This window comes from Notamacropus eugenii, chromosome 6 (genome assembly GCF_028372415.1).
Source record: "Notamacropus eugenii isolate mMacEug1 chromosome 6, mMacEug1.pri_v2, whole genome shotgun sequence".
Taxonomy (NCBI): domain Eukaryota; kingdom Metazoa; phylum Chordata; class Mammalia; order Diprotodontia; family Macropodidae; genus Notamacropus; species Notamacropus eugenii.
The window spans coordinates 386,802,632-386,828,727 of record NC_092877.1 but is presented as its reverse complement, the minus strand read 5'-3'; the positions used below and the strand labels follow the sequence as shown (position 1 = coordinate 386,828,727).

Sequence of the window (26,096 nt, the reverse complement as noted above, 5' to 3'; positions counted from 1 at the left end):
GGGGCCTTTGTCCGTCATGAACCTCCTTGAAGTACGTGCCCAGCAGTAGGATCTCTGGGTCAAAGAGCTGGGCATTCTCAGCTCAGCAGAATTCATGCTTTTGATTTGGAAGAGCCAAAAATGGGGAGCAAACACGGGACAACTGAGGGATCATGGGCACAATGATTTTGAAGTTGATTCTGCGAGAATTATTTCAAAAGCCTAAAGAAAATCGCCAACCTTGTTCTTTTTAGAGATCTCAGAAAGTTCAAAGATGCCAAGAAACAGTTTGAAAAGGTCAGTGAAGAAAAGGAAAATGCCCTCGTGAAAAATGCCCAGGTCCAAAGAAATAAGCAGCATGAAGTAGAAGAAGCCACCAACATTCTGACAGCTACCAGGAAATGCTTCCGGCACATCGCCCTGGACTACGTCCTGCAGGTAGGTGGGGAGCAGGGGGGCCTGAGCTCTTCACACCTGGTATCTTTCTGGCCAACCTGACCAAGGCCTGCTTGTGTCTGTGGGCACAAGACTCTAAGGAGGCTGCTCCAGAGGCCTAGCCTAGAGACCCTATCTTATTGGAGCACAGCAGGGAGCGTGTCTGGGTCTTGGAGTGGAATGTGCTTTCTTAACATCAGAGCAGATGGTAGTTATCCAGCGGCCTGTGCTCACAGAGGCTATGGAAAGGGACCCCAGAACTTCAGAGTTAGGAGCTCCCAAGCGTTCGCCATTTATTAAATACCTTTTACGTATCAGGCACTGGAGTAAGTGCTTTTCAAATATGACCTCACTGAATCCTGACAACAATCCTGTTGTTGTCCCCATTTTGCAATTGAGGAAATTGAGGCAAAGAAAGGTGAAGTGACTTGCCCAGGGTCACACAACTAGTGAATATCTGAGACTGGATTTGAACTCAGGTCTTTTTGACTCCAGGCCCCATGGTTTGTGCCCTGTGGTGCCTCCCTCAGTCTGGACTTCAGACAAATTGCCCTCTCCATCTTGTACTAACTCTATGTTGGTAAGACTTTGTTTATCCCTAGTGAGTCTCCTTAGGCCCAGGTCCATCCTTCTGGCCTCATGGGACCTTTCTGCCCCTTCAGCTCCCAGCTCCATGTCCTGTGCAGATGTGGAGGGGATCCTGTATGACTGGATCGAAGCTGTTGATGACAATGTTAACCCATGTGGGCCAGCCAGCAGGAGGCCGTGCACCCATGACAAGGTCCTTGGTACCGCCTGCATGGCTCTGTAGCTGTCTCTGGGCCTTCTGCAGTTTGCCACCATGTTTGTGTAGCAGCGGGATGAGAAATGCTGCTTTCCAGGCTTTCTGCTGGGCTTCGGAAGAGCAGAAGAGGAACATTTTACAGTCCTCTGCATGTGCCTGTTGGGACTGACCGTTGACTGATGGGGCCTGCTGAGTCTGAAGGCCACACTGAGCGCCAAGGGCCAAGGAACCTGGGCCCCAGAGCCCGACAGATGTTGGTCCCTTCCTTTGTATCCCTCTGATAGCTGGATTTACTTCCTTAGTGACTCTAGGAGAGTAAAGAAGTTACTTTTCCACTGTCTGGGCAAAATTAGATGTTTTTTTGTCTAGGCAATAGCCTTCATTTTGTAAAATTCCCCAATTCAGTTCTTCTTCCCCATGCCTCACTGCCACTTCTGCAGGGTACCCTAAAGAGGCGTGCTTCATGGCGCCTGCTTTCCTTCAGCACCACCAGGCTTGCTTCTTTTGGGGGGCCAACTGCCAGTGTGGAAACCACATCCACTGATGCCTAGTGTCAGCCCCTCTGGAAAGCACAACCGTCATGACTCGGGGCAGTGGTCACGTAGCCCTGTGTGGTAGAGGACTCCCTGCTGTGTGCTGACAGGCCATGCCAGCCTCTTCTTTTTTTAAATGTATTTTTTTTTGGTTACATTTGAAGTTTCAGACTGTCTCTGTCCCTGCGCTAGAGAAGGTCACCATGTGACACAGATAGACACGCACATGCTCGTGTAACACTGTGCTGTGCCTACCTCTGCTTATGGCTTTTTCGTTGGGGGTGGAGAGTGTCTTCCCTCCTAAGTTAATGTCCCACAATGCACAGACTCAGTCACAGTGTCCCCTTGGTTCTGCTTCTTTCCCTCTTCATTACCTCATACAAAGTCTTTCCATGTTTTTCTGACTTGTTCAGTGATCGCCCATTGATGGGCACCCCCTCGGTTTTCAGGTCCTTGCCACCACAAAACAAGCTGCCATAAATATTCTAGAATATAGTGGTTCTTTTCCTTTTTCCTTGGGAAAAGGACCTAGCAGTGATATTGATGGCTCAGAGGGCATACATAGTTTATAACCCTTTGGGCATAACGATTGCAGCAGCTTACAGCTCCAGTAACAATGCCCGAGCATCCCAGTTTTTCCACATTCCCTCCCACATTGGTCCTTTTCCCTGTCTGTCATTTTAGCCACTCAGATAGGTGTGAGTTGATACCTCAGAGTTGTTCTGATCTGCATTTCTCAGATCCATTGTGGAGCATTTTTTCATGTGACTGCAGGTAGCTTTGATTTCTTCTTGCAAAATCTGCCTGTTTCTGTCCTTTCACCCTTTATCAGTTGGGGAGTGATTGCGGTTCTTAGAAGTTTGACAGAGTCCTCTGTGTACTTGAGTTATGAGGCCTTTATCAGAGACACCGGCTGTGACCCATTTTCCCTGGTTTGCTGCTGTCCTTCTGACCTTGATACCCAGCTTTCTTCATGTTTGCTTTTCAGCTGGGTTCCATTAACACTCACCAGACTCTGCAGGTGTGAAGGTTCTTAGAGATCACCTTTGGTGGCATTCTTAAAAGTCCCATTGACCTGTATTTTGGGACAAAAAACCTTTCTTGGTTACATTTTCCATAATTCCATTAGAGCAGTTTTCTGATTTACATCTTGACTTTTCTCTCAGAGGTGATAACTGTCTTTGGGAGTAGGCAGCTTTCCCTGGGAGGGCTGAATATTGAGCAGAAAGACCCTGGAATCCGAGGCCAGCCTGTGGGACCTGGGGAAATGTGGTGCTTTCCCTGGCAGGAGAAATTGGTTATTTTTCTGAAAGGAATCCAGATTAATGATTTCCTCTCCCCAGATTAACGTGCTTCAATCAAAACGAAGATCGGAAATCTTGAAATCAGTAAGACATTTTATGAATACTCCCCATGCCTCTGTGTCCAATATGAAACACAGATCAGTGGAATCCCACCGGGCTTTCGTAAGTGGGAACCATTGCTTGTAAGGTAGAATGTTTGTGAGGGGGGCTGCTGTGCCGGCTGTGAGAATGCCAAGGTATGTACCTGGGGGGTGGGGCAGCGAGGGAGGGGCATGTCACCTGGCTTCCCATCCTCCTCTGAGCTCCTCTTGGCTCTTTGAGACATCTCTGGGCATTGGTGAGCAGAGTGTCTCTGCTGCAAAAGAAGATTCCCCTCGGGTATCTGTCCAAAGAGGTGAGAAGAGCCAGGCCCGGAGAGGTCTCAAGGCTTTGGCTCATGGTGCCCAAGCAGGTCCAACCCTGTCATTCTGCAGTGGGGAAACTGAGACTGAGGGCATAAGCTCCTGCTCAAGCAGGTCATCCTCAAGTCAGATCCCATCACCTCATCATTTAACACTTGAGGCTTAGCAAAGGCTGGGATGCTTAGAAAATCCTTTCTGGGCAGTATTTCCTGTGACTTTCACAGAGACTCCCTTCCTCCCTCCTCCTCTCCTTCTCTCTGTCTCTTTCCCTCTCCCTCCCTTTGTTCTCTCCCCTTCCAGGCCCACATATTGGGCAGCTGGACCATTTGGGTGTCCCTCCTTCATGAGCAGAGCCATGTTTTCAGCATGTTATTAGTCACTCTGTAGCCTCCATCAAGCCTTTGATCTGACATTTGGGTGGTCTCTTTGCCTTTGGCCTTTGTTTGCTAATGCTTATTCTCCACTTTTGTTGGTTAATACAAACCCTTTCCATTTATGCAATGCTTCCTGATTGAAAGCGGGTCCCCTTTCATCAATGTCTTGTTCATCCCCATTGAGATCCCTTTCTGTGACTGGGAAGGGAGCCTGGCTTCTGATTGGGGCCAGGGAAGCCTCTCATAGAGAGTTACGTAATGCCCCCAGAGTGGACAGAGCAGTCCCCAGAGTCCCCTCAAATCCAGCACCCTCTCTCTCAGAGGGCTCAGGGGATTGGCACAGAGTGGATGTGAGCTCTGGGTTGCTTTTCACTAAGGAGAGAAAGCCTAGCTGGGTGGGCTAGAGGGCTGGGCTACTTTGTGGTGGTTCAGAAAGGGTCTCATTCCTTCCTGTGCTCTGAGAACCCAGTCAAGGATTGTTTGAATGGATGAACTTTCCTTGACACTGGAGTTCCCATCCCATCAGGGATGCATGGCCCTGGCCTGTCACATACAAATGCCTCTTCTGTGGCATTTGCCTTTCCTTTGCTCTCCTAACACATGGAACTTAGGTTGTATTTTGGGGGTGTTTGTGTGTGCTCAGGACCCTGCAGCCTTCTGAGGCCTCCTGACTGACCCCTTGTGCCTCCTGCTTTAAAATTAGCATATGGGCTCTGGAGAGGCTGGCTTCCTATTCCAGATTCTGTGGGGTATCTCCCATGGAGTTAGAAAGTAAAGGGGGAACATCCTCAAGGCAGATTTGGTCCTGGTCAAAGTGGACGAATCTCAGGGAAAACTCCAGGCTGAGATAATTCTGTATGTCTTGGGTCAGGATCAAGAATGTCCCCTTCTGTAAGGGGGTGTGTAAGGTGTGTGTGTGTGTGTGTGTGTGTGTGTGTGTGTGTGTGTGTGTGTGTGCGTGCATGTGCGTGTCTGTGTGTCTGTGTGTGTGTGATATTTAAGGAAAGAGACATGTACTCCCACTGGAGGTGGTGCCATAAGCCCATTTGTGTATTTCTCTTGTGAAATCCTCTTCTTTTCAGCCAGGCTATGCAAGCTTGGCCCCAGCACACCCAGCTTTCCCAGAGTCAGAGAAGGTGTAGACAGATAGATCTGGATAGGTAGTTACTGTTGGGTTGTTTATTTCGGACTTACCAGGTAAAAGTTGAGCCATTTTTATGTCTTTGCAGCCTGGACAATTTTTTTTATTTAAGTTTCTGGCAGAGAAAATTGTGACTTTAAAACTTCTTCTCATGAAGCTACTGCTCTTTCACAATAAAGTGGAAAAAACCAAAGTTGCTTCCCTCTGTCTTCAGACTCGATTGCTCCCTCCCGGGGGATGGTGCATTTTTATCTGACGTCATTCAGAGTTGTCTTGGATCGTCATATTGCTGAGAATAGCTCAGTCTTTCCCAGCTGATCATCCTGCAGTGTGGCTGTTACTGGGTGCCCTGGACATTTCACTTTGCATCCACTCCTGTGAGAGCATGCTGCTCATTTCTGATGGTGCAGTAGTCTTCCATCATAATTGCATATCACAACCTATTCAGCCATTCTTCAGTTGGTGGGCATCCCCTCACATTTTAATTCTTTTTAAATGAATCTTGAAGAGCTTAGTCAGGTCAGAGGCTCCATCGGACCCTTGATTCCTGCTCTCCCATGTTGCAGATTAAAAAGAAACAAAGCTTGCCATTGAGCCCCTCCTTTTTTAAAAAATCCCCTATAAAAGCATGTGTCAGTCTTGTGTGTGTGTGTGTGTGTGTGTGTGTGTGTGTGTGTGTGTGTTTGTACGTTTGTGCTAGCATACCAGGCTCAGTCTAATAAAAAGGCGCACATTCATGTAAATCAGTGTGCATCCAGTGGGTCTGATGAAAGCAGCTCAGGTACCAGCCTGGGTTCAAAAGTAATCTGCAGTGACCTGCAGCAGACAGGTGCATTGAAGTATAGCCTTTAGTGAATTTGCTTTGAAAAACGTGAACTCTCCCTGTAGATCCGTAAGATTTGTTCACAAGTAAATGTTACCAAAACTATGGGAGTGCAGGTGATCTTCAGGTGGAGGAAATAATTCCCATCATGCCCCAATGTATTTCTCTTAATGACATGTAATAATGTTCTTAATGAATCAGGTCTGCATTTCATGAAATTGCTTCTAACTGCTGTGACCTGCTTTTCCTCCTGCCAGATGCTGTCTTTCATGTATGCCCACCTGGCCTTCTTTCATCAGGGATACGATCTTTTTAGTGAGCTTGGGCCCTACATGAAGGATCTCGGTGCACAGGTAAGGCCTGGATTCCCTAGGAGAGGCTCTCCTTGTTCTCTTAGAGGGAGTTTAAAGGGGGTTTTCCTTGAGGTTCAGCTTGGCTGTCTCCCCTTTCCTGAAGCTGTCTCAGATCCCCTCATCGTTCAGGTTTTCTCTCAACACACAGTATTTTGTGTCATTCTCATCTGTGTTTGCGTCTTCAGCTGAATGTGAGCTCCTTGAAGGCAGAGACTATTGTGTCTGTGGCACATAGGAGACCCTTAATAGGTGTTAGCATTGGATTCAATTCAGTTAAATTGAGAAAATAAGGACTTCATGGGGTAATTTGACATCACAGTCCTAATGAAGATTTTAAATGTGCTGGTTCAACAATGACCAGTCTCATACTTTATAAGGATTGGTCATTTTTGTAGTCTAAGAACTCACATGAACCTGAGGAACAAGACTTTGGGAATCTACAGAGGAAGAATTTTGTCTTTCTTTAGATCTGATGAAGCCAGTCTTGTCATGTGTCTGCAGCCCCCTCCCTCTTGGTGGCTGTGTCAGCATTGACTGTGTAGTCTACTGAGTACTGTTTCCTTTCATCTCATTTCTTCTCTTTTAACTCCTCTGATGATTGATCCCCTGGCTCATGACATTGTATGGAAAGCTCCTGAACAGTTCTTCCATAGGAGCCTCGCTGATGGGGAGGGACAGGAAGAACCAGGGGTGGCTAGGGAGAGCAGCTTCTGATTTCTGAGTCTTTCCCATTTGGTGGCATGATGGGTGCCCCTGGGGAGAGGAGGTGTGATTGGGACTGCAAAGGAGGCCAGGTTCTAATCAGGGCTTATCTTGTCCAGAGTTTCGTGGGCTTGTTGGAGGGTCAGAAGGGCAGAGAGGGCAGGAAATAGAGAAGCATTGGGCAAGCATCAACTTCATTTTAAGTACCTCTTGGTTGGCCTTATCTGGCCAAAAAATCAGATTGCCCAGGTAGTCTGTTATATGGCTGTTACATGTTATATGGACGGACTTTTGGTTTTAGTGGAGAAGTTCTTATTAGAAAGTGCCTCTCTGTTAATGGTACCTTGATGCCTTAGATGGAAGCATTTGATTGGATGTTCATATGCACACCACTAATAGCTAACGTTTATAGAACACCTGAAAGTTTGCAAAGGCTTCCATATGTCAACTTGTTTGATCCTTACCACAGTCTTAGGAGGCAGGTGCTGTTTTCCCATTTTACAGATGAAGAAATTGAGGCTCTGGGAAGTAGTGACTTGTGCCCCACCCTTGAGTTAGTTAAATGTGCAGAGGGTGTGGCTAAAAAGTGTTGAGTGCATTAGTGGGAGCTTTAGTTGTGTTACTTGGCTGTGGACAGTTGAGTTCACATGGTGGTGGAAGGGGGATTGATAGCCCTGCCCGGGCAGAATGTACTGTCCTTCTTCCACTTTGGAGACTGATCTCTGGAGACTGGCTTAGTTTAGGACTAAAGCCCCCATCCCCTGGGAATGTGAAGCAGAGAGTCCATCAGGGAGTGCCAGGCGCTGTGCCTGGGACTGAGATGACCAGGTCACAAACAAAAACCATGGCTGCCTGTCCCCAGAGAGCTCAAGGACAGTTGTTTGGGGGGTTTTCTCCTTTGATTTGGTCTTTATGTTATAAAGCACATTTAGGATAATTCTGGGAAGTCACAGGAGTTGGCAGGGGAAGGCTGCTGAACCTGCTCCCTTCCCAGCTGGTAGAGAGTGTCCCCAGCAGCTTGTCCCCCTGACTTTGCTTTGGTTCCTGTGGCCAGTGGTGGCTCAGCAGGTCTACCAGGAAGTTGCTAAAGCGTTCGTCGTCTTCACGGTGTGCCAGAAGGTGCTTTCGTCTAGCCTGAGTGCCACAACTAAGTTTTGAGGTGGTCCTCAGGTTTGGGGAAATGTGGGCCTTTTCACAAGCCCTGGATCTACTCCTTCCCAGATAGCATTGATGTTTCCCAGTGAGGCCAGTTGGCTTGGCAAGGTCACATGATGCCAGCCAAGTCCTCTGCATTCTGATGACAGAAGAAAATTGTGTACCGTGTTCACTCGTTCTCCTCTTTTCCCCACAGCTGGATCGCCTGGTGGTGGACGCAGCCAAGGAGAAGAGAGACATGGAGCAGAAACATTCTACCATCCAGCAGAAGGTACTGACAGGCTGTAAGATGTAGGGAGAGGTGGCAGGCAGCTAGTCAGAATCCTTCTCAGTTAGTGTATCTGGTGACCTGTAGACAAGGTCTTCTCTCTGACTCTTGGAGAAGTTCAGAAAGGTTAGAAGGCAAGCTGAGGGGTCAACCTGGTGCTGGTCCCAGGGGTTCTCTTTATGCTAAGTTGAAAGGAGGGCCTTTTGGGGAAACAAAGCCCCCTGACCCAGGCCCACAGAAGGGCATTGGGGGGAGTGGGTCCTTCTCTTTTTGGTGTTTGTATTTTCACCTGCTTACACCAGAGGAGAAGGAGCTGATAGTCCTAAAGGTGCATTAACAAAAGCTGCTTTTTTCACATGGAAATGTGAACGTTGGTGCAGTGAACAATAATAGGAGACTCGATGTGCCCAGCAGGTATGGTCAGGAATACCACCATGCTTAGGTTTAAGGGTCTCCATTCGTTCTGACTTACCAAGGTAGAAAGGAGGAGAAATCGAATCTGGAGAAGCAGTGTGCCAGAGGAAAGCAGGGGCGATCACTGAGGAAGAGAAGGGCACCCATGTTGTTGGCCTTTGTCACATGAAATCATTGGAAAACTAAGTCCCTCTGCAATACCGTTCTGCAGTCCCAGGACTTCTAGGAGAATCAGAAGGCATCCATTTCCATTTAAAATATTAAATATCAAGTCAAATTTGTGTCTCAAATGCTTGTGTAATCAGTAAGGATTTAAGTTAGGCATGATTTTGCTTGGAAATGTCCTTGACCTGTCCCTTTTAACTGTGGGAGAGAAGGATTGTCCCCAGATCCCTGAAGAGTCTGTAGAACTTCAAACCTGAAGGCACTCTGTGATGCGCACCAGCTTGTTGCCCATGTCCCAGAAGGCCGCTGCTTCTCCTTAAACAACTATGCTAACAATACCTTTGCTCATAGAGCTGAATGAAAATGGAAGGTCAGGCAAAGAAGTGGGCCCAGGGCTCAGAGTGGGTAGAGACAAGGCTGAACTGCTGAGTTTTATTTGGCCGAGGAGAATCCTTCTGGGATCAGAAAGGGCAGAGATGACTCCTTAAGAGGCTGTGCTCAGCTAAAGTAAGGGAATGGCTGCCATGACTGGCCATTTGGAGGCTACGGCCTAGGCCGGACCACTGGGACCAGGACATCATCTGTCTTCATTGCGCTCGTCTGTAGGACAGAGCGCCAGCCTGATTTGGAGACCACTCGATGTAATTCTGATTATGACTTCTCACTTTTACAATCTACTTTTTAAATTAATTTCCTTTCAAAGTTATATCTGCATTATTCATGATGTGCATTTTACTCTTTTAAATGCCAACACAAGGCTGCATTGCAGGTAAAAAAATTGCCAATTAACTAAGAAAGTATTATTGCAATCCTTAGGAAGAAGTTTCTACTAATTATACTTACTTACGATTTATGGGCACTGTTAATTTTAATATTATACTTTTCACTGTTTTTGAATATTCTTTATTTCGTGTATTTGAAATTGTGTGGAATTATAATTATAGATATACTTTTTTACATTCTGTATTGTATTTGTTGACTTACGAAAACCACATCTGATAAACTTTTTGATCTTAGCCCATGCTCAAAGTTTTTAGGAAAATTTCAGTGCCCTGTTTATAATTTGCACCATTTTGTCCTTATTCTGTGCTCTGGACTTGATAGCCATAGTCATGTTGGTGTGCTTGGTGTGGAAGCCCTTTGAAAATGGATTCCATGAGTTGGATTGGGTTGGTTTTCCCTTTCTTGGTATCCCCAACCAATGCACGTTGTCTGGCACATGGAGAGCACTTAATAAATGCTTGTTGGCTGACCATTGCAAGGAAAGATGATGAATCAGCTGGAAAATGGCCTACCTAAAATGGTTATTTAATTTCTCTTGTACTTTATGGTCATTTTTTTCTGGAATGTGGGTTTGGTTAAACTCAGTGCCTTGATTCCTTTCTGATTTGATGGACTCCTTTGTTATAATTATGGGGTGTTCCTGAAATCACCTGATTACTAGTGCTAAGATGGAGAGATACACTGGTTTGCAAAAGCTCATTATAGATATCTTCAGAGTTTTAAAAGTGAATCCACCCACCCCCATCCAGGACAATATCTTGGTCTTTAAAAGACTTTGTGCTTAAGATGTTGTCACTAATTTAATCTCAGACACTTACCAACGGTGTGACTACTTCACTCTATTTACCTAAGTTTCCTCATTTGTAAAATGAAGATCCTGGAGAAGGAAATGGCAAACTGCTCCAGTATCTTTGCCAAGAAAATCCTAAATGGGATCAGACATGACTGAAAACAACTAACCAACCAAAACAACAACAAAGTGTGTGGAAAGAATATTTAAAATTCCTTTTGCAGGAGGAATCCAAACAGTAGCCCCCAGGAGTACTTTAACAAGAAGTAGTGTGGTTCTCTTGGGAAGTTTGCATGGAAACATGTAATTTAAACCCTTCAGGAAACCTCAGCGTTCATGTGACAGTCTCTCTTTACATTTTCACTCCATGAAGTAGGAGCTATTGCTTAGGAATGCTGTTTGAACTGTGGATTGCGTTGGTTATGGGAGACCATACAGAAGGGTGATGGAGACAGCTGGAGAGAGAAACCACAGTGCCGGACATATGGCTGTGACTTATGTCTGTTCTGCACTAACAGGAGTTTCCAGAGCCAGGGAACCCATGTAGTTTAGAACTTCTTGAAAATTGAGCACAATGACCAAAAACAAAAGAGCCTGCTCTCCTCCTCCAGGATCCCGATACAGTTCTCAATCCCGATACAGTTCTCCTTGCTATCTGTTGGATCATAGGGTCACAGAAGATTATGGGGATTAAAAAAACAATAGGGCAAAAGAACCTTTGAGGTCCTATAGTTCGGTGCTAACTGTGGGAGAAGTTGAAGAAGCCCTGCTGAGTCCAGCCCTCTCAGTTTGCTGATGAACGAATTGAGCCTCAGAGAGAAGAGATTTTCAGAAGGGTGGTGATGGGCAGAGACCATGGGACAAAGGGCTTCCAACCAATCAAGTGCTCTTTTGTTTTTGATTTTTATTATTTTTTTCAGTTTAGATTTTTGGTGATTTTTTTTTTAATTATTAATTTATTTTTAGTTTTCAGCATTCACTTCCACTAGATTTGAGTTCCAAATTTTCTCCCCACCTCTCCCTCTACTCAACCTAAGACATTGTGCATTCTGATTATCCCTTTCCCCAGTCTGCCCTCCCTTCTCTCATCCCCTTCCCCTCTATTTTATTGTAGATTTTTATACCCCATTACCTGTGTGTCTTATTTCCCATTTGTGTGTAAAAGCAATTTTTAACCCTTTGAGTTATAACTTCTCTCCCTTCCCCACTCCTCACTCATCCCCACTAAGAAGGCAGGCAGTTCAATATAGGTTACACATGTGTAGTTATGCAAAAAACTTCCATAAAAGTCATGTTGTGAAAGACTAACTATATTTCCCTCCATCCTATCCAGCCCCCATTTATTCTATTCTCTCTTTTGACCTTGTCCTTCCTCAAAAGTGTTTACTTCTAATTGCCCCCTCCTCCCATTTGCTCTCCCTTCTATCATCCCCCTCCCTGCTTATCCCCTTCCCTCCTATTTTCGTGTAGTGTAAGATAGATTTTCATACCCAATTATGTACCTCCTTAAGCCAAATGTGATGAAAGTAAGGTTCACTCTTTCCCTCTCACCTCCCCCCTCTTCCCTTCCATTGAAAAAGCTTTTTCTTGCCTCTTTTATGTGAGAGATAATTAATCCCATTCTATTTCTCCTTCTCCCAATATATTCCTCTCTCACCCTTAATTTTATTTTTTTAATTATCATCCTTTCCTATTCAATTCACCCTGTGCCCTGTGTGTGTATGTATATAATCCCTCCAGCTACCCTAGTATTGAGAAAAGTGTCAAGAATTACAAATGTTATCTTTTCATATAGGATTGTAAACAGTTCAACTTTAGTAAGTCTCTTATGATTTCTCTTTCCTGTTTACCTTTTCATGTTTCTCTTGGTTCTTGTGTTTGAAGGTTATATTTTCTATTCAGCTCTGGTCTTTTCACCATTTTTTCCTCCTGAAGTATTAGACTCAGTTTTGCTGGATAGGTGATTCTTGGTTTTAATCCTAGCTCCTTTGACCTCTGGAATATCACATTCCATGCCCTTCAGTCCCTTAATGTAGAAGCTGCTAGATATTGTGTTATCCTGATTGTGTTTCCACAATACTTGAATTGTTTCTTTCTGCAATATTTTCTCCTTGACCTGGGAACTCTGGAATTTGGCCACAATATTCCTAAGAGTTTTCCTTTTGGGATCTCTTTCAGGAGGCAGTTGGTGGATTCTTTGATTATCTGTTTTGCCCTCTGATTCTAGAATATCAGGACAGTTTTCCTTGATAATTTCCTTCATGTCTGGGCTCTTTTTTTGATCATTACTTTCAGGTAGTCCAGTAATTTTTAAATTGTCTCTCCTGAATCTGTTTTCCAGGTCGGTTGTTTTTCCAATGAGATTATTTCACATTGTCTGCTATTTTTTCTTTCCTTTGGTTTTGCTTTATAATTTCTTGGTTTTTCATCAAGCCATTAGCTTCCATCTGCTCCATTCTAATCTTTAAGGACTTATTTTCTTCAGTGAGCTTTTGGACCTCCTTTCCCATCTGGCCAATTCTGGTTTTTAAGGTATTCTTCTCCTCATTGGCTTTTTGGATCTCTTTTGCCTTTTGGGTTAGTCTTTTTTAAAGTGCTATTTTCTTCAGCATTTTTTTGGATCTCCTTTAGCAAGCGGTTGACTTATTTTTCATGACTTTCTTCCGTCACTCTGATTTCTCTTCCCAGTTTTTCTTCTACTTCTCATACTTGATTTTCAAAATCCTTTTTGAGCTCTTCTGGGGTCTGAAGCCAATTCTTATTTTTCTTGGAGACTTTGGATGTAGGAGCCTTGACCTTGCTGTCTTCTTCTGTTTGTATATTTTGGTCTTCCTTGTCAACAAAGTAAGATTCTATAGTCTGATGCTTTTTCTGGTTTTTGCTTATTTCCCCAGCCATTTACTTGACTTTTGAGCTCTTTGTCAAGGTTGTTCTCTGCTTCCAGTGAGGGTGAGGAGTGTACTGTCAGCCACTCCATTCCCCCACAATCTGTGGGCCTAGAGCTCCAGAAACAGCAGCTGCTGCTGCTGCGCCTACCACTGGCTCCTCCACCCGCGCTGGGGCTGGGGCTGGGGCTGAGGTCCAACAGGTTTTTTTTGCTGACTTTCCAATTTGCCCTCAGCATTTTGGGATTGTGAAGTCTAGAAACTGGCACAGGTACCAGAGATTTGTTCCCCCAAAGGCCTGCTTAGGTCCCATCTGTGCTGGCGCAGCCCACATTGGACTGTTCTTTGCACCAAGTGTGGCACAATAGATGCTTCCCATTGACCCTCCAGGCTGTCTTGGGCTGGAGACTTGCTTCACTTCATTATTCTGTGGGTTCTGCAACTCCAGAATTTGTTTAGAGTCATTTTTATAGGTATTTAGCTGGCCTTGGGGGGAGAGCTTGAGCAAGCCCTTGCTTCTACTCTGCCTCTTGACTTCGTTCTTTCTAATATGTTGCTGTTGCTGGCTGGGACTCACTCTAAAAATCCAAGCAGTTCTTTTATTTCTTGGTCTAGATGAGAAGTTGCCAAAGTGGGTTGATAACCACCCCCTGGGGGCCTAAGGTACCATTGGGGGGTGTTGAATAAAAATAAGGGGACAGTGGAAGCATAAGGAAAAAAGAAGAAAATTTTGAGAAACGATTTGTACATGTTTCATCTGTCATATTACCAAGTTAGAGTCATAATAATTACACTGTTTTACAAATAAACACACAAAACACAAGTTATAACCCTCCAACAGGTCTTAACAAACAAGTGTTAGCAGGTGAGCACGTCACACGTTTTTGGAAAGTCCAGCTTGCGTTGGCAGGAATTTGTAATGATTTGTTTACAATATGATACTATATGGCCACATGGCACAATATTGCATCATCAGAATTTCAGTGCAGGGAAAAAACGGCACAAATGTACAATAAATTATTAAGTTTAAATTGTATCATTTTTTTAAAAGATTCTATCTTTTTGAAATGATGCAAATTTAAAAAACCATTAAAGGACTAAAGAAAGTAGTTTTCCAGGGGGCACTGGGTAATTTTTTTTTTTGAAAAGTGGGGGGATAGGCCCAATAAGTTTGGGAACCTCTGGTCTAGGCTAAGAAAGACTCAGGTGTGGTTTAAATTTCATTGTCTTGCATGGCTAGTCTGAATGGGTTTCTGTGTATGTCTGTCAAGGAGAAGATGCAGAGAACTGACCTCTGAGTCAGGAAGATCCTCCTGGCTATTTGGCTCTATGCCCCAGGGATCCCTGATGTTGATCTGGGGCTGTGCATGCTGGGGGTTTCTATAGCAGTGAAACCCAAATTCAGACCCATTTTAGCATCCACACTGGAAGTACAATTTTACTTTTTTTATTTCTGGTCTTCCAAACCCTTTTCCCCATTCCTGCTCTTGCTTCCCTTTTCCCACAAACAGAAGATTATCGTTATCTGGCATGAGCTTCCCCATTCGTCTGGCCTTCTCTTCCGTGTGTATGTATCTCCACACCCCTGCAACTCGCACGTGTGTACTTACGACACATGTGCCCACACCTAGGTATACTTTCTGCCAGAGAAGGTATCCCTCTTTCTTTTAGATTCTGAGCCTTCCAGGTGGTTCCTCACTCATCCAGGGAGGGATTTATCTACTCTTGGCAACTTACCTTCCTCAGTTTGCATTTCTTTTCTTGGTTCAATTGTTATGGGTCATCATGTAGAAATATTGGAGACAGATGGTTATATTATCATTGGTCAGTGGAGAAGCAGAGACGGAGGTTAAATGTCTTGCCTTTGCTTGCATCATCTTTGGCAGAGGACAACAAACCCTAGCTTATAAGAGAGAGGCCTCTAATGCTTCCATGTGGAAGCATTATACCCAGCTCAAGTACAACCTCCTCTAGGAAGCCTTTCCTAGTCCCCCATGTCCCCTGGAACTGTTGATCCCTTTCTTTCTAAAGTGACCTACATCTACTGTGCATTTGCCTTGTGTATTCTGGAATGAGGATCCTGGGATCCTGGGAAAGATAGTCTGTTCCATTAGAACATAACCTCCTTGACACCAAGGACAGATTGATTATGGAGCTAATGGAGAGCATTGGATAGAACACCAAAGGGTGGATGAGCCAAATAGAATTCATTTTGGTTTCTCCTGGCTCCCAGATCGTAAAACAAAAACCTTTTAAGAAATAGCAGTCCGTTGACAAGTCCAGATTGTCATAAAACATATTTGTGGTGTGGAAACCAGTGGTGTCAAACTCTAACAGAAACGAGGGCCCCCAAGTTGTCCATGAGGATTACTAGGGACTGTATATTGACTTAGAAACCCCTCCCCCCAGGAACAGCCATCCGAGCTGAAGCAGAGGGCCTTAAAGTCAGGCTTTGAATCACCTTCGGACCTGCCAGCATCAGGGTCTTAGTGCATAGGTGATGCTTGAGGACAAACAGAAGGTACTGTGGTTTGGGGTGCCTGCTCTTCATTAGGTGTGGTGCCAGATTCTGAAGGTACAAGAATGAAGGAATGTTCTGTTCTTTTGGGGTGAACGTGTGCTGTGTTCATGACTCTGTCTCCCCAGCAGAGGCTTCATAGCCATTACTGAGTGGGTCCATTATTCAGTGTGGCAAAACCAGCTTCTTCTCTAGAGACCCTCTGTGAGAATGCCCCCCGTTTGTGTGTTGATGACTCTCCTCCAGAGTCTGTGCAGATGGAAGAGTGGGCTGGTGGATCTTTATGTTCTCTTGGCTGTGTTTGTTCCCTCCCAATAAGACCCGAGATCTTTCCCCTTCTTCAGATCCATCTCTCGTCTGGGCTTTATTGCTGGTAGCACCTGCCTCATGTCTGGCCACATTGCGTCTGCTCTCTTGTGCCATTTCTGTCTCTTCTGGAAGTGCCCTGAAGGCTGGAATAGCAGCATCTAAGCATGGGGGCCTCGCCTTCCTTGGCTGAGCAAATGGTGTTTCTTCTTCTTGGGATCTTCCTTCCATTTTCATCCCTACGTGCCTTCTGGATGACTTGGCTTGGATACCTTTCAGGCTTTTAGGTATTGACTAAAGGGCTTTCTGAACTTCTCTGGTCATATTGGGACATATAATTTACTGGTTAAACTTCTGGCTACAATTATTAGGGTCTGTTTTAATGTAATTTCTATTGTCTATTTCCTCAGATAATGGGGAACTATTTGGCATTTCACTCATACAACATCTATTTTTCTTGTTATTTTTTCTCTTTGCTTTTCACTAATTCAGATATTAGCTTAGGTGGATGGTCTGATTGTCCACAGCCTGGGACAGCCGCCACACTAATAACCAGTCAGTCCCTGTCCTTCTTTGGTTTATGATGGCTGAGGGGAGCTTCAGGGTGCTGTGCCCTGCCCTCATCTCTGCCCATGTTGGCATCCAAGGCAGTCCTGGATGAGGGACTGAGTCATCTGGAAAGTCTTCTCTAGGTCTCAGCAGAATTTCTTGACACCTCTCTGCGATGCATATGCCGTAGTTCTTTTCATGGTGCTGTGTCTTGCCATTGGTCCTATTACCCATGTGATCTCTCAGTTTCCTCTGAGATCAGGGTTCCCCCTGCCTTCAGTAGCTGAATAAAATGGCCTTCCCTCCCTGCCTCCTTGTTTAGCTGCTTCCTTTCAGCAGCAGCTCCCTCATCTCTGGCTCCGTGGAAAAGGGGGGCATGAGTCAGGCAGAATTTCGTTCATCTAGCATTGTGTCCACCTGTTAATTATTGGGCAGAGGACCGACTAAAGTCAAAGTCTATTCATAGTAAAAAAAACAAAACAAAAACAACTGTTTGCATCCTCTGCCTGCTTGCCCGCTGCTGTGCCACCATAACTGCCCAAGTGGAAGGTGGCTGTGTGGGACTGAAGGCTACTTTATAGTTGTACTTTTTTCATGGGTTAACAACCAAGAAAACCCCCGCAAAAAAATTCATCACAGAGTGGTGAATCTGGCAGCTCCCTAGCATGTACTTCTCTATCATTAGTTAGGGTGGTACCCAGAAAATTGACGGGGTCTCTTGCCAGAGCCTTCCCAATATGGTACAGTCTGCCCGAGCTCCAGCTTTGCTCGCCTGGCCTCTTAGAAGCTTGTGTTACTTGCACAACACAGGGTGGTGTCAGAGTGGGAATTTGTGAAGGGGCTCTCTCTGCCTGAAGGGAGACCATACAGGAAGTGTGTTGTGGGAAAAAACAAAGAATAACAAATAGATCCAGGGTTGGACAATTGCCTGTGACCTGTAATGAGGCCCAGAGCAAGGCCTCCAGGCTTGGTAAGGACATGGGCAAGACTCCTGCTGTGAGAGAAGACCAGATGGATCTTCATTGCACCAGGGCAGGAAATAATGCCTAGAAGCTAGGACCACAGACTCATGAATCACTGGTCTACCCTGCTAGGACTTCAGAGAGCACACTTAACTATTGCTTTCTGATCTGAATCACTTGGAAATTAGCTAACCGTGTCATCTGTGATTCTATGCAAGTTCTGCTGCATACGGTTCCTAGAACAGAACGAGGACAGTCCCCTTCAGCCCTCCAGGTGAGACCTTCCTCCCAGCTGACACCAACATGTGGCTCAAGACTGGCTGTTGTATTTCAGCCATATGCCTTGAACTGGGAGTGGGCTGAGATCTGAAGGAAACTAAATCTTTGAGGCCCTGCCAAGCCTGATTGAGATTTTTTGTTGTTTTAAAACTCGGCAAAACTTGTGTTCCCAGGTCTTTCACATGACTTTCTTATCATAGGGTGGCCGCAGAGCAGGATTCTGTATGGCCTTGGGCCTTGTGGTGCCAGCAAACAGAGTGATGGATGCTGAGGGCAGGATAGGCTAGATAAGCTTCCTTTTTGAAATTCCTTGAGTTTGATTCTTAGGAGTTCAAATCTGGGCCTGTTAGCTCAACCCCTCTAATACAGCACAATATGTATAGAAGAAAGAGTAGTGGCCTTCAAGGCAACAGATCATCTTGGGAGGCATCATGAGATGTGGAAAGAGCTCAGCCCTGGAGTCAGAAGACCTGGGTTTAGATTCTCCTTCTGATGCCAGCTGTGACTGGGCTGCAACTTCCTCACCTGTAAAGTGTGGGACTTGGACTATGTTGGAAGTATCAAACGTGTGTCCCCTGGACCACTCCCAGGCACAGCCAGGTTAAAATGGAATTGGGAAATGTTTAACAAAATAAGTAAAATACCACAGGGCAGGGATGATGTCAGTGTGCACCTGCAGGGATCCTTATGGATGGCTGTGTTTGTATTTGAGCTTGGCTCCACTCACCTGGATGTCCTCTACGGTCCCTTCCCTCTCAGAATCTGGGATTTTTTGCTTCCACTCCCATCTTCATGTTCACGGGTGAGTGGATGGAGGCCTTTCTAGCTGTGTTGGCTCCTTGGTAAGATGATGATCCTGGGAGCCTGTGACTTGGCTGCCCACGATCAGAACTTGTTAGCTTTTGGAGGCAGGAATCCATCTGCATCTAGGACCCAGGAAAAATCATAACTAGCATTTTAAGCTTTGTGAAACCGTTTTCCATGTGTAATCTCATTTGAGCCTTCACCTTGGGAGACAGATACTGTTATTATCCCCGTTTTATAGAGGAGGAAACTGAAGCAAATAGAGCTGAAGTGAGTTGCCTGGGGTCATGGTGAGCCAGCCCCGTGAGACTGGATTTGAACACGGCCTGGGTGACTCCCAAACCCCACATTCTATCCACTGTTCTACCTAGCTCCTCACAGAGGCTACAGGGGTTGTCTACTTGTTGCGTTACCTGACCTTCATCTGCCATGGTAGGTGGCCAGGGTCCAGCTCTGGGGGGATCTCGATTTCCTGCAGGAGATCAAGACGTCTCACTCCCCTTTTGGCTTCAGAAGGAAAGTTGCTAAGTAGAGTCATGTTTTACCGCTTGACTAGGGTTTCCCCAAAGAAGGGAGAAAAATTACTGTACAAACATGAATCAGATATGGAACAGGTAGTTTCTTTCCTTCTAGAAAAGGAAATTCTAAGCAATAAAGTCCTGGACCACCACAGTCAGGAGTAGCCTCCAATCTGCCCTCCTCGAGCCAGACCATCAACGAATCAACTTGTCCTTGGAAATATCAGAAGTTTCTAGGGAAGCCTCTGGAAAGGCCTTCTGAGACCTGAGAAGTGATGAGCCAGCCTCTGCTTAAAGACCCCTAGTTCTCCCACCACTGCTCTCTGCTCTGCTCTGGAGCAACTCATGGTCAGTTGGGTATCTCGTTATAGTAAAGATGCTTCTCTCTTCAAGGAGCCAAATCTGGATTTCTGCCCAGTCCTGGAGCCAGGCAGAACACACCTAGTACCTCTTCTCTGTCAGGGCCTCCCCACCATGTCCACCCCTGGGTCCCCATGACCAAGCTTGTAGCATACTCAGACAAGGAAGACTCCAACAACAGGATGACCCCACATGGTGCCCATCAGATTTAGTGCACAGAGATTTTAAAAAAAATATTCCTGATGCTTTTTGTACAGCTAAGATGTCTCTAAATGTCTCTAAAGAGTGGTGAGAGTAATTCTCCCATTAATTTTGGAACTGTCCAACCATGGCTCTGGTCTCTGAAATGCTCTGATTTGGGAGCCCTGTCGTCCGGAGCAGAGGCCTCAAGTGCTACAGCTGTGATAATGAATCTAGAGCCCAGAGTGCCACCTACAAAGCAGTGTCACAGCCTTGAACTGAAACTCTGTCTGTTATTTGACCTAGGATTTCTCCAGTGACGATACCAAGCTAGAGTATAACGTGGATGCAGCCAATGGCATTGTCATGGAAGGCTATCTGTTCAAACGTGCAAGTAATGCCTTCAAGACTTGGAACAGGTAATGTTGTAAATACTCAGATCAGCGTATACACGCTCTCCATTTTGCTCTCTTTTCCTTGGATTATGTAACATGATTAGCTAATTCCTTTGCATTTACATTTAATCACACAAGGTGCATTTTAAGGAAAAGGATGGGGAAGTTATTATTATAATGTGAATCTTAAATTCTAAAAATTAAGAAAGAGTCAATGACACCAAAAAGTTTACTGGTTCTCACAGGTCACCAGATTTTTAAAAGTCTTTTCTATGCAATGCAGCCACCACAGTGGACCTGCAGTATCCGATGAATAAGTCCCTTACACATTGTGTGTAAGTCTTACTTAGTATCCACCACCCCATGAAAGGAGGCCGTCAGCAGCACGGTTTGGTTTGGCCATGGCTGCCTGGGAAGGGGGCTGCCCTCTGACTCTCTGCAGGGCTTCAAGCAATAGAGGAAGGTTGTCCTGGGGACCCTTTTGGAGTTGTGAGCTACATGACCTTGTGAAAGTGCTTTTGTATCGTACAGGGGATATGCAGCAGGGATATTGTCTAAGAATCAGTGATGGCAGGCTTAGATCTGAAGGCTGAGACCCTTTGATACTTGGAGCTTACTAACTGTAGGATCAGCTTACCAGGAGACTTAAGACTGTTGTTCTAGTTCCCTAACTGGAGCTCATTTTGACCTGATTCAGTTTTCTCTTAAAAAGAGGGGTGGAAGTAAAATTCTTAGTTAATTGAGCATCCTAGGGAGTTGGATTCTGTTTAAAAACTCTTTTACTGTCCTTATTGAATAGAATATGTGTGGTTGTTTTTTAATGGCATCTGCAGGGTTTTTAGTTTTTAATTTAGTTTAATGTTAAGACAAATGGTAGAAAAACATAAAATTTTGTTTATTTTGGGGGGCATATGTAAGAAGTAGAATTTAATATGGTAGATTGGCCTTAGCTGTAGCGTTGTTTTTCGTTACTGATTTTGTTCAAGTCTGAGCATTTCTGAAGCTCTTCCTGTGTATCGCAGGCCCTGTGCTACGTGCAGGGGATGCAGAGAAAGGCCTCTTTCCAGTTCACCAGTGTTTATGATACACTGCACACACTTCCTCTTTGAAGAACCCAGTTCTGGCTTCCTGGAGGGTTCATATACTGTGTGGAATCCATGCTTGTCCTGGACATTTTCTTCTGATGGCAATGACTGCTAGAGTGTGAAGGGTCTGTGCCAATCATTGTCTTGGTTCTTGTCCATTCACATTATTTTAGTGGGATAGGACTTTGCTCAGAAATGCTTGGCTGGGCACTTGGCAAGAGGGCAGCTTCCCTGACTTATTGCCCTGTACAAGGCAGAGAATGAAGGCCTGGAGTTGTCAGGAGCTGTCCTTTCACTGGCCCTCTTAAGCTCCAGAGAGAGCCAGGAAGGAACCTTGTCCAAAGAAATGATGTGACTGTGCTCCCCACCCCCTCACCCATTCTGCCACTTGGTATGGTTTTGTCATTGGGACTTAACCAAACGGAGCCCAGGAGGTGTTTGTCTGTAGTTCTATTCTGCGAAACAGGGGGAATCAAAGGAAATTCCCTAACATACTGCAGTGAGAAAGGAGTCAAAGGCCTTGGCCCAGGGGAGTGCCTTCCCCTTGGGGGAGACAAAAATCATTTTCCTTTAGGTTATCATTTTATTATTTTCATGAACTGACATAAAGAGTAAATAAGACTAAACTATTTAGAGAACAGAATTTTTGACTCATCAGTCAGTTAAGAGCAGTGCTGTGTGGTGCGGAGGGAGCCAGCTTTAGAGTCAAAAAGCTCCTGGTTCCAGTGTCCTGTCTGGGCAGAGGGATGAGGATCTGCATTGATCAAGGTTCCACCCAGTGTGTGTGTTGGGGCGGGGGGAGAAGGGGGGCACCACCCTCTCAGGGCCTTGGGAGGCTCCAGTAAGATCGTATTTGTAAAGCACTTAGCCCATGCCTGCTTTCCCTCCTTAAAGTCATGGCCATTATTTTACTAGGTGGACCATTTGGCTGGTGGGTGCAGTTATAACTGTAATCTTGTAATTTGAAGAAATAGCTATTGATTTTTTTCAAGAGAAATCTGTCCTTTGGACCCATCCTGTGGTTTGGGTGGGTATTATGGCTTGGAAAGACCAGTTCTTTTCATCTGAATGACTAAAGTAAAGGGAGTAATGATGACAGCGTTCAGAAACAAAGGAATCACTAATTTCTCTAGATCAAAGAAAGAAATTTCTGCAAACTTTACTCTAAAATTGGAAGGGGTTTGGGGAAAGAGAACAAGTAATTGATAGAAAACTAGTGGGAAACTTGTAGCTGAACCCCTGAGGGGCCCGCAGGGACCCTTCCCAGGCAGGAGCCCCCAAGGGCTGGTCTTTTCTGCACAGTGGAGCTGACAGTATTCTCACCCTCCTTCCTGTGCTGCGATGGCACTCTCTCAGTGCTGACTTTGAGCTGTTGGTCAGTGCCACTGGTAATGAATCAGCTGTTGTCTTTGTGCTTCTTGGTTTGTCACTGAGCTCTGAACTTTCTGTGTGTGACCTGCCCTTTGGCTGGCTCACCTTCTTTCCCACACTTGCAGCTTTTATCTGCTGAACCAGAGATGTGGGAGGTGGTGCCCATGTTCCAGATGCCCAGAGCTGGGATTCAGCCACCAGAATTTGCTGATAAACTTGAGTCCAGAAAGAGGCTTCCAGGAGCCACAAACCCAGGCTGAAGTCAGGCGTGATACACTCCTCAAGAACATCTGACATGGCCATGGCAGAGTATAGGGTGGATGTGGGCTAACTGCACAGGAGGCAATTTGTTATTTAAGGCCCTGTTGACTCCATTTTATGGAGCTTAGAGAAGAGTAGGGATTTGACTATGGTTATACACTTTGTAAGTATCCAAGGCAGGATTTGAACCCAGAACTCTTAGGTCCGAGGGCTGCACACTGTGCCATGCTATATCTAGCTCTGTCAGGTGAGGGGCAGTGTAGCCCAGGGGAAAGTCAGGATGCCCAGGTTTGAATTCTACCTGTGACACTTTGTCGAGTTGGTTTGCTGTTCTGAGCCTCTGTTTTCTCATCTGTGAAATGGGGATAAAAATGCACTGCTTGCCCCACAGATTAGATGGCTTGAGACGAGAGCACCCGTATGAACATACAAGCTGCTTTTATATTGTAAACACTGGCCAGGTTTCCTCTGTGAGTAGTTCTTAATGAAAGATCACTTTTTAAAGGTGGGTGATGAACTCCAAGGAAAGCAGGCTGGGTAACCCTGATACTCTCCTGCCATCGTTTCACTGGGGCTTTCACAGGGCAGTTCAATCCATTTAGGCATCAGTCCTGCTGACCGAGCTTTGGTCAGAGAGGATTCCTGGCAGATGCTTCAGCGAAAGCTGAAACATCAGTGGCCAGTACAAAGTGAGATGAGAAAGACTGGCACAGGGATTGGATCAGGGAGGAAGGTGCTTTTTGGGATGACTTTTAAAACAAAGTAGAAAGTCTGGTGGGGGCTGTGACATTTCAGGCTTAGGTAACTGAAGGAGGGCAGTGTACATGTGAGGATGTGTGGGGGTAGTAAGTGGTCTACTTTGAGGGAAAAGGAGGAATAAGCATTTATGTAATGCAGATAGACAGCAGGGAAGGCTAATCCCTCACCCCTGAAGGGTTGACTCTGCACCCTACAACCCACCAACCTCCACTTTCTGAGAGGACTGCACAAGCCAACCCGTGACTGCATTTGCACACGCACACACCTTATCCCCTACTCCTACCATCCTCCTCCTGTCCCCTGTTCTCAATGCCACGCAAACCAGAAAGCAGAAACATGGCAGTATGTGAGAGTGAGCGACAGAGAGAACTTCCTGGTGTGGGACACCAGAGTGCACATGGACCCACCAGGTCTGCTTGAAGTAAAGGGCATAGCATCCAGCTGGGGCCATTCTGCCTTCTCTTGCCCCTATTCCCTCATGCAGAAATCATTTGGCACAGAGGCAAAGGCTGGTAACATGACCTGCATGTGAAAAGCCTGAGTCAAACTTGAAGTCTAACCCCCAAGGGAAACAGCATTCAAAGGGGAAGGAGTCAGAATGTGACAATAGGGGAATGTAAAGAAAAAACTAGGAAGTTACCCAAGAACACTCATGGAAGAAAACTCTGTTAAAGACCATGAATATAAGCAGATAAACTAACAGGGAAGATATTAATAGCAGAAGGGAATATGGCCTCCAGATCAGGAAAATGATTCTAGACATCTGTAAATAGGTATTATAAATCACAGGGGACCCTGTTGATTCCTAAGAGAGCACGGAACCACAGCAGGATGTACCTGAATGATTTAGAAGAGAAATGAGCATTGTGAAAACGGAAATAATTGGAAGAGGAGGTAAAACTTGAATCCACAGTGGCAAGTCTTCAGCAAAAAGGAGTAACTGGTTGCAAATACAAAAACATAGAAGTCAAGAATCATCTGCAGGAACAGAAAGCCAATAATGCTTATATTTTTAAGTATGAAAGCAAAACATACTGATCTCAAAGACACCTGAAGGATTATAGGCCACACAGAAGAGTTCGAGACCTGAACCGTATAAACCTGAAGGGTGTAATGCGAGAAATAATACCAGCAAACTGCACAGAACTTCTGGTCCGTACCTTGCTGCAAAGGTTTTTGAACCAAACTCCAAGATGCACAGTTGTTCAAATGAGCAGTTCCAACGTCAAGCAACAAATTCTGCAAATCTCTGGGAGAAATACAATCCAGCATGAAGGGAAAACAATTCCAATAGTACAGAATTACTCTGCGCCCACCAGAAGCCCCAGGACAGAATGGAATCGTGTATTCTAAAGAGCAAAGGAGTTCAAGATATAATCCAAGGGAACCTACTCCGCAAACCTGATCCTAACCATTAGTGAGAAAAGATGGGATAGTCAGTACAGAAGTGGCACCCAGAGCATTCTTAGAAGTCCAGTCCTGAATAAATTATTTACTTCTTAAATATCCCAGACAACAGAAATACAAAAAGTAAGCAAATACAGCAACCAAGGACAACCACGACAGAGTAACAATGGAGGGAACCGTTAGGAGTTTTCTTACTTGGAGTGAAACAGGCCTGAAACATGAAAAACTAAACTTTCTAATATCCTTCCTACAGATAAATCGATGTTTCTATGGGGCTGAATTTCAGGATGAGAGGGCTCATCAAAAAAAAAAAAAAGAGGAAGAAGACAGAAGGAAATTTACCCAGATTAGGTCAAGATTAACAAAGAAGGTATTGCTAACTCCTGTACTCTCAGGAAGAAGAGATCCTACAGAAGACTGGGTGAGGAGGCAAAAGAAGGAAGTGTAAATCATTCAGCAAACATTTATGAAAAACTCACCACATGCCAAGTGAGGCAGCTAGGGGTTGTAGTGGATAGAATGTAGGGCCTGGAGTCAGGCAGACCTGAGTTCAGATCTGGCCTTAAACACTTACTAGCTGTAAGTGCAAGTAACCTTATTTGCCTCAGTTTTCTCATCTGCAAAATGAGCTGGAGGAAATGGCAAACCACTTCAGTATCTCTGCCACAGAAACCCCAAATGGGATCACGAGGAATTGGACATGTCTGAAATGACTGAACAACGTGCCAAGTATTGTGCTAAGTGCTAGGGAAACAAAAAGAGACAGTAGTCCCTGCCTTCAAGGAGGTTACAAATTAATGAGGGAGCTAACAGGCAAACAAGTATATACAAGATAAAAAGGAAATGATTGAAGCAGGGGAGGGAAGGTAAAATTTTAGTTAGGACTTAAAGAACCTGACTACAAGAAGTAAAGGAAGCCAGGGAGGTCAGTATTTGGAGTGGTGAAGTGAGAGCATCACCAGCCTGGCGAACGGCCAGAGAGGATGCCTAGAACCAAGAGATGGAGGTCTTGTTCACAGAACAGGCAGAAGGCCAGTATCACGAGATCAAAAA

At 45.2% G+C, this 26,096-nt stretch overlaps 1 protein-coding gene across 1 annotated transcript in view; it reads left to right on the top strand.

Moving 5' to 3' along the window:
* ACAP2 (ArfGAP with coiled-coil, ankyrin repeat and PH domains 2) overlaps nt 1–26,096 on the top strand; it is a 125,514-nt gene that overhangs the window by 59,874 nt on the left and 39,544 nt on the right. The window contains exons 6-10 of the mRNA XM_072618919.1: nt 234–417; nt 3,075–3,119; nt 6,032–6,127; nt 8,181–8,255; nt 20,072–20,184. Coding sequence (XP_072475020.1) covers nt 234–417; nt 3,075–3,119; nt 6,032–6,127; nt 8,181–8,255; nt 20,072–20,184 — 513 coding nt within the window. The remainder of the gene's footprint in view (nt 1–233; nt 418–3,074; nt 3,120–6,031; nt 6,128–8,180; nt 8,256–20,071; nt 20,185–26,096) is intronic.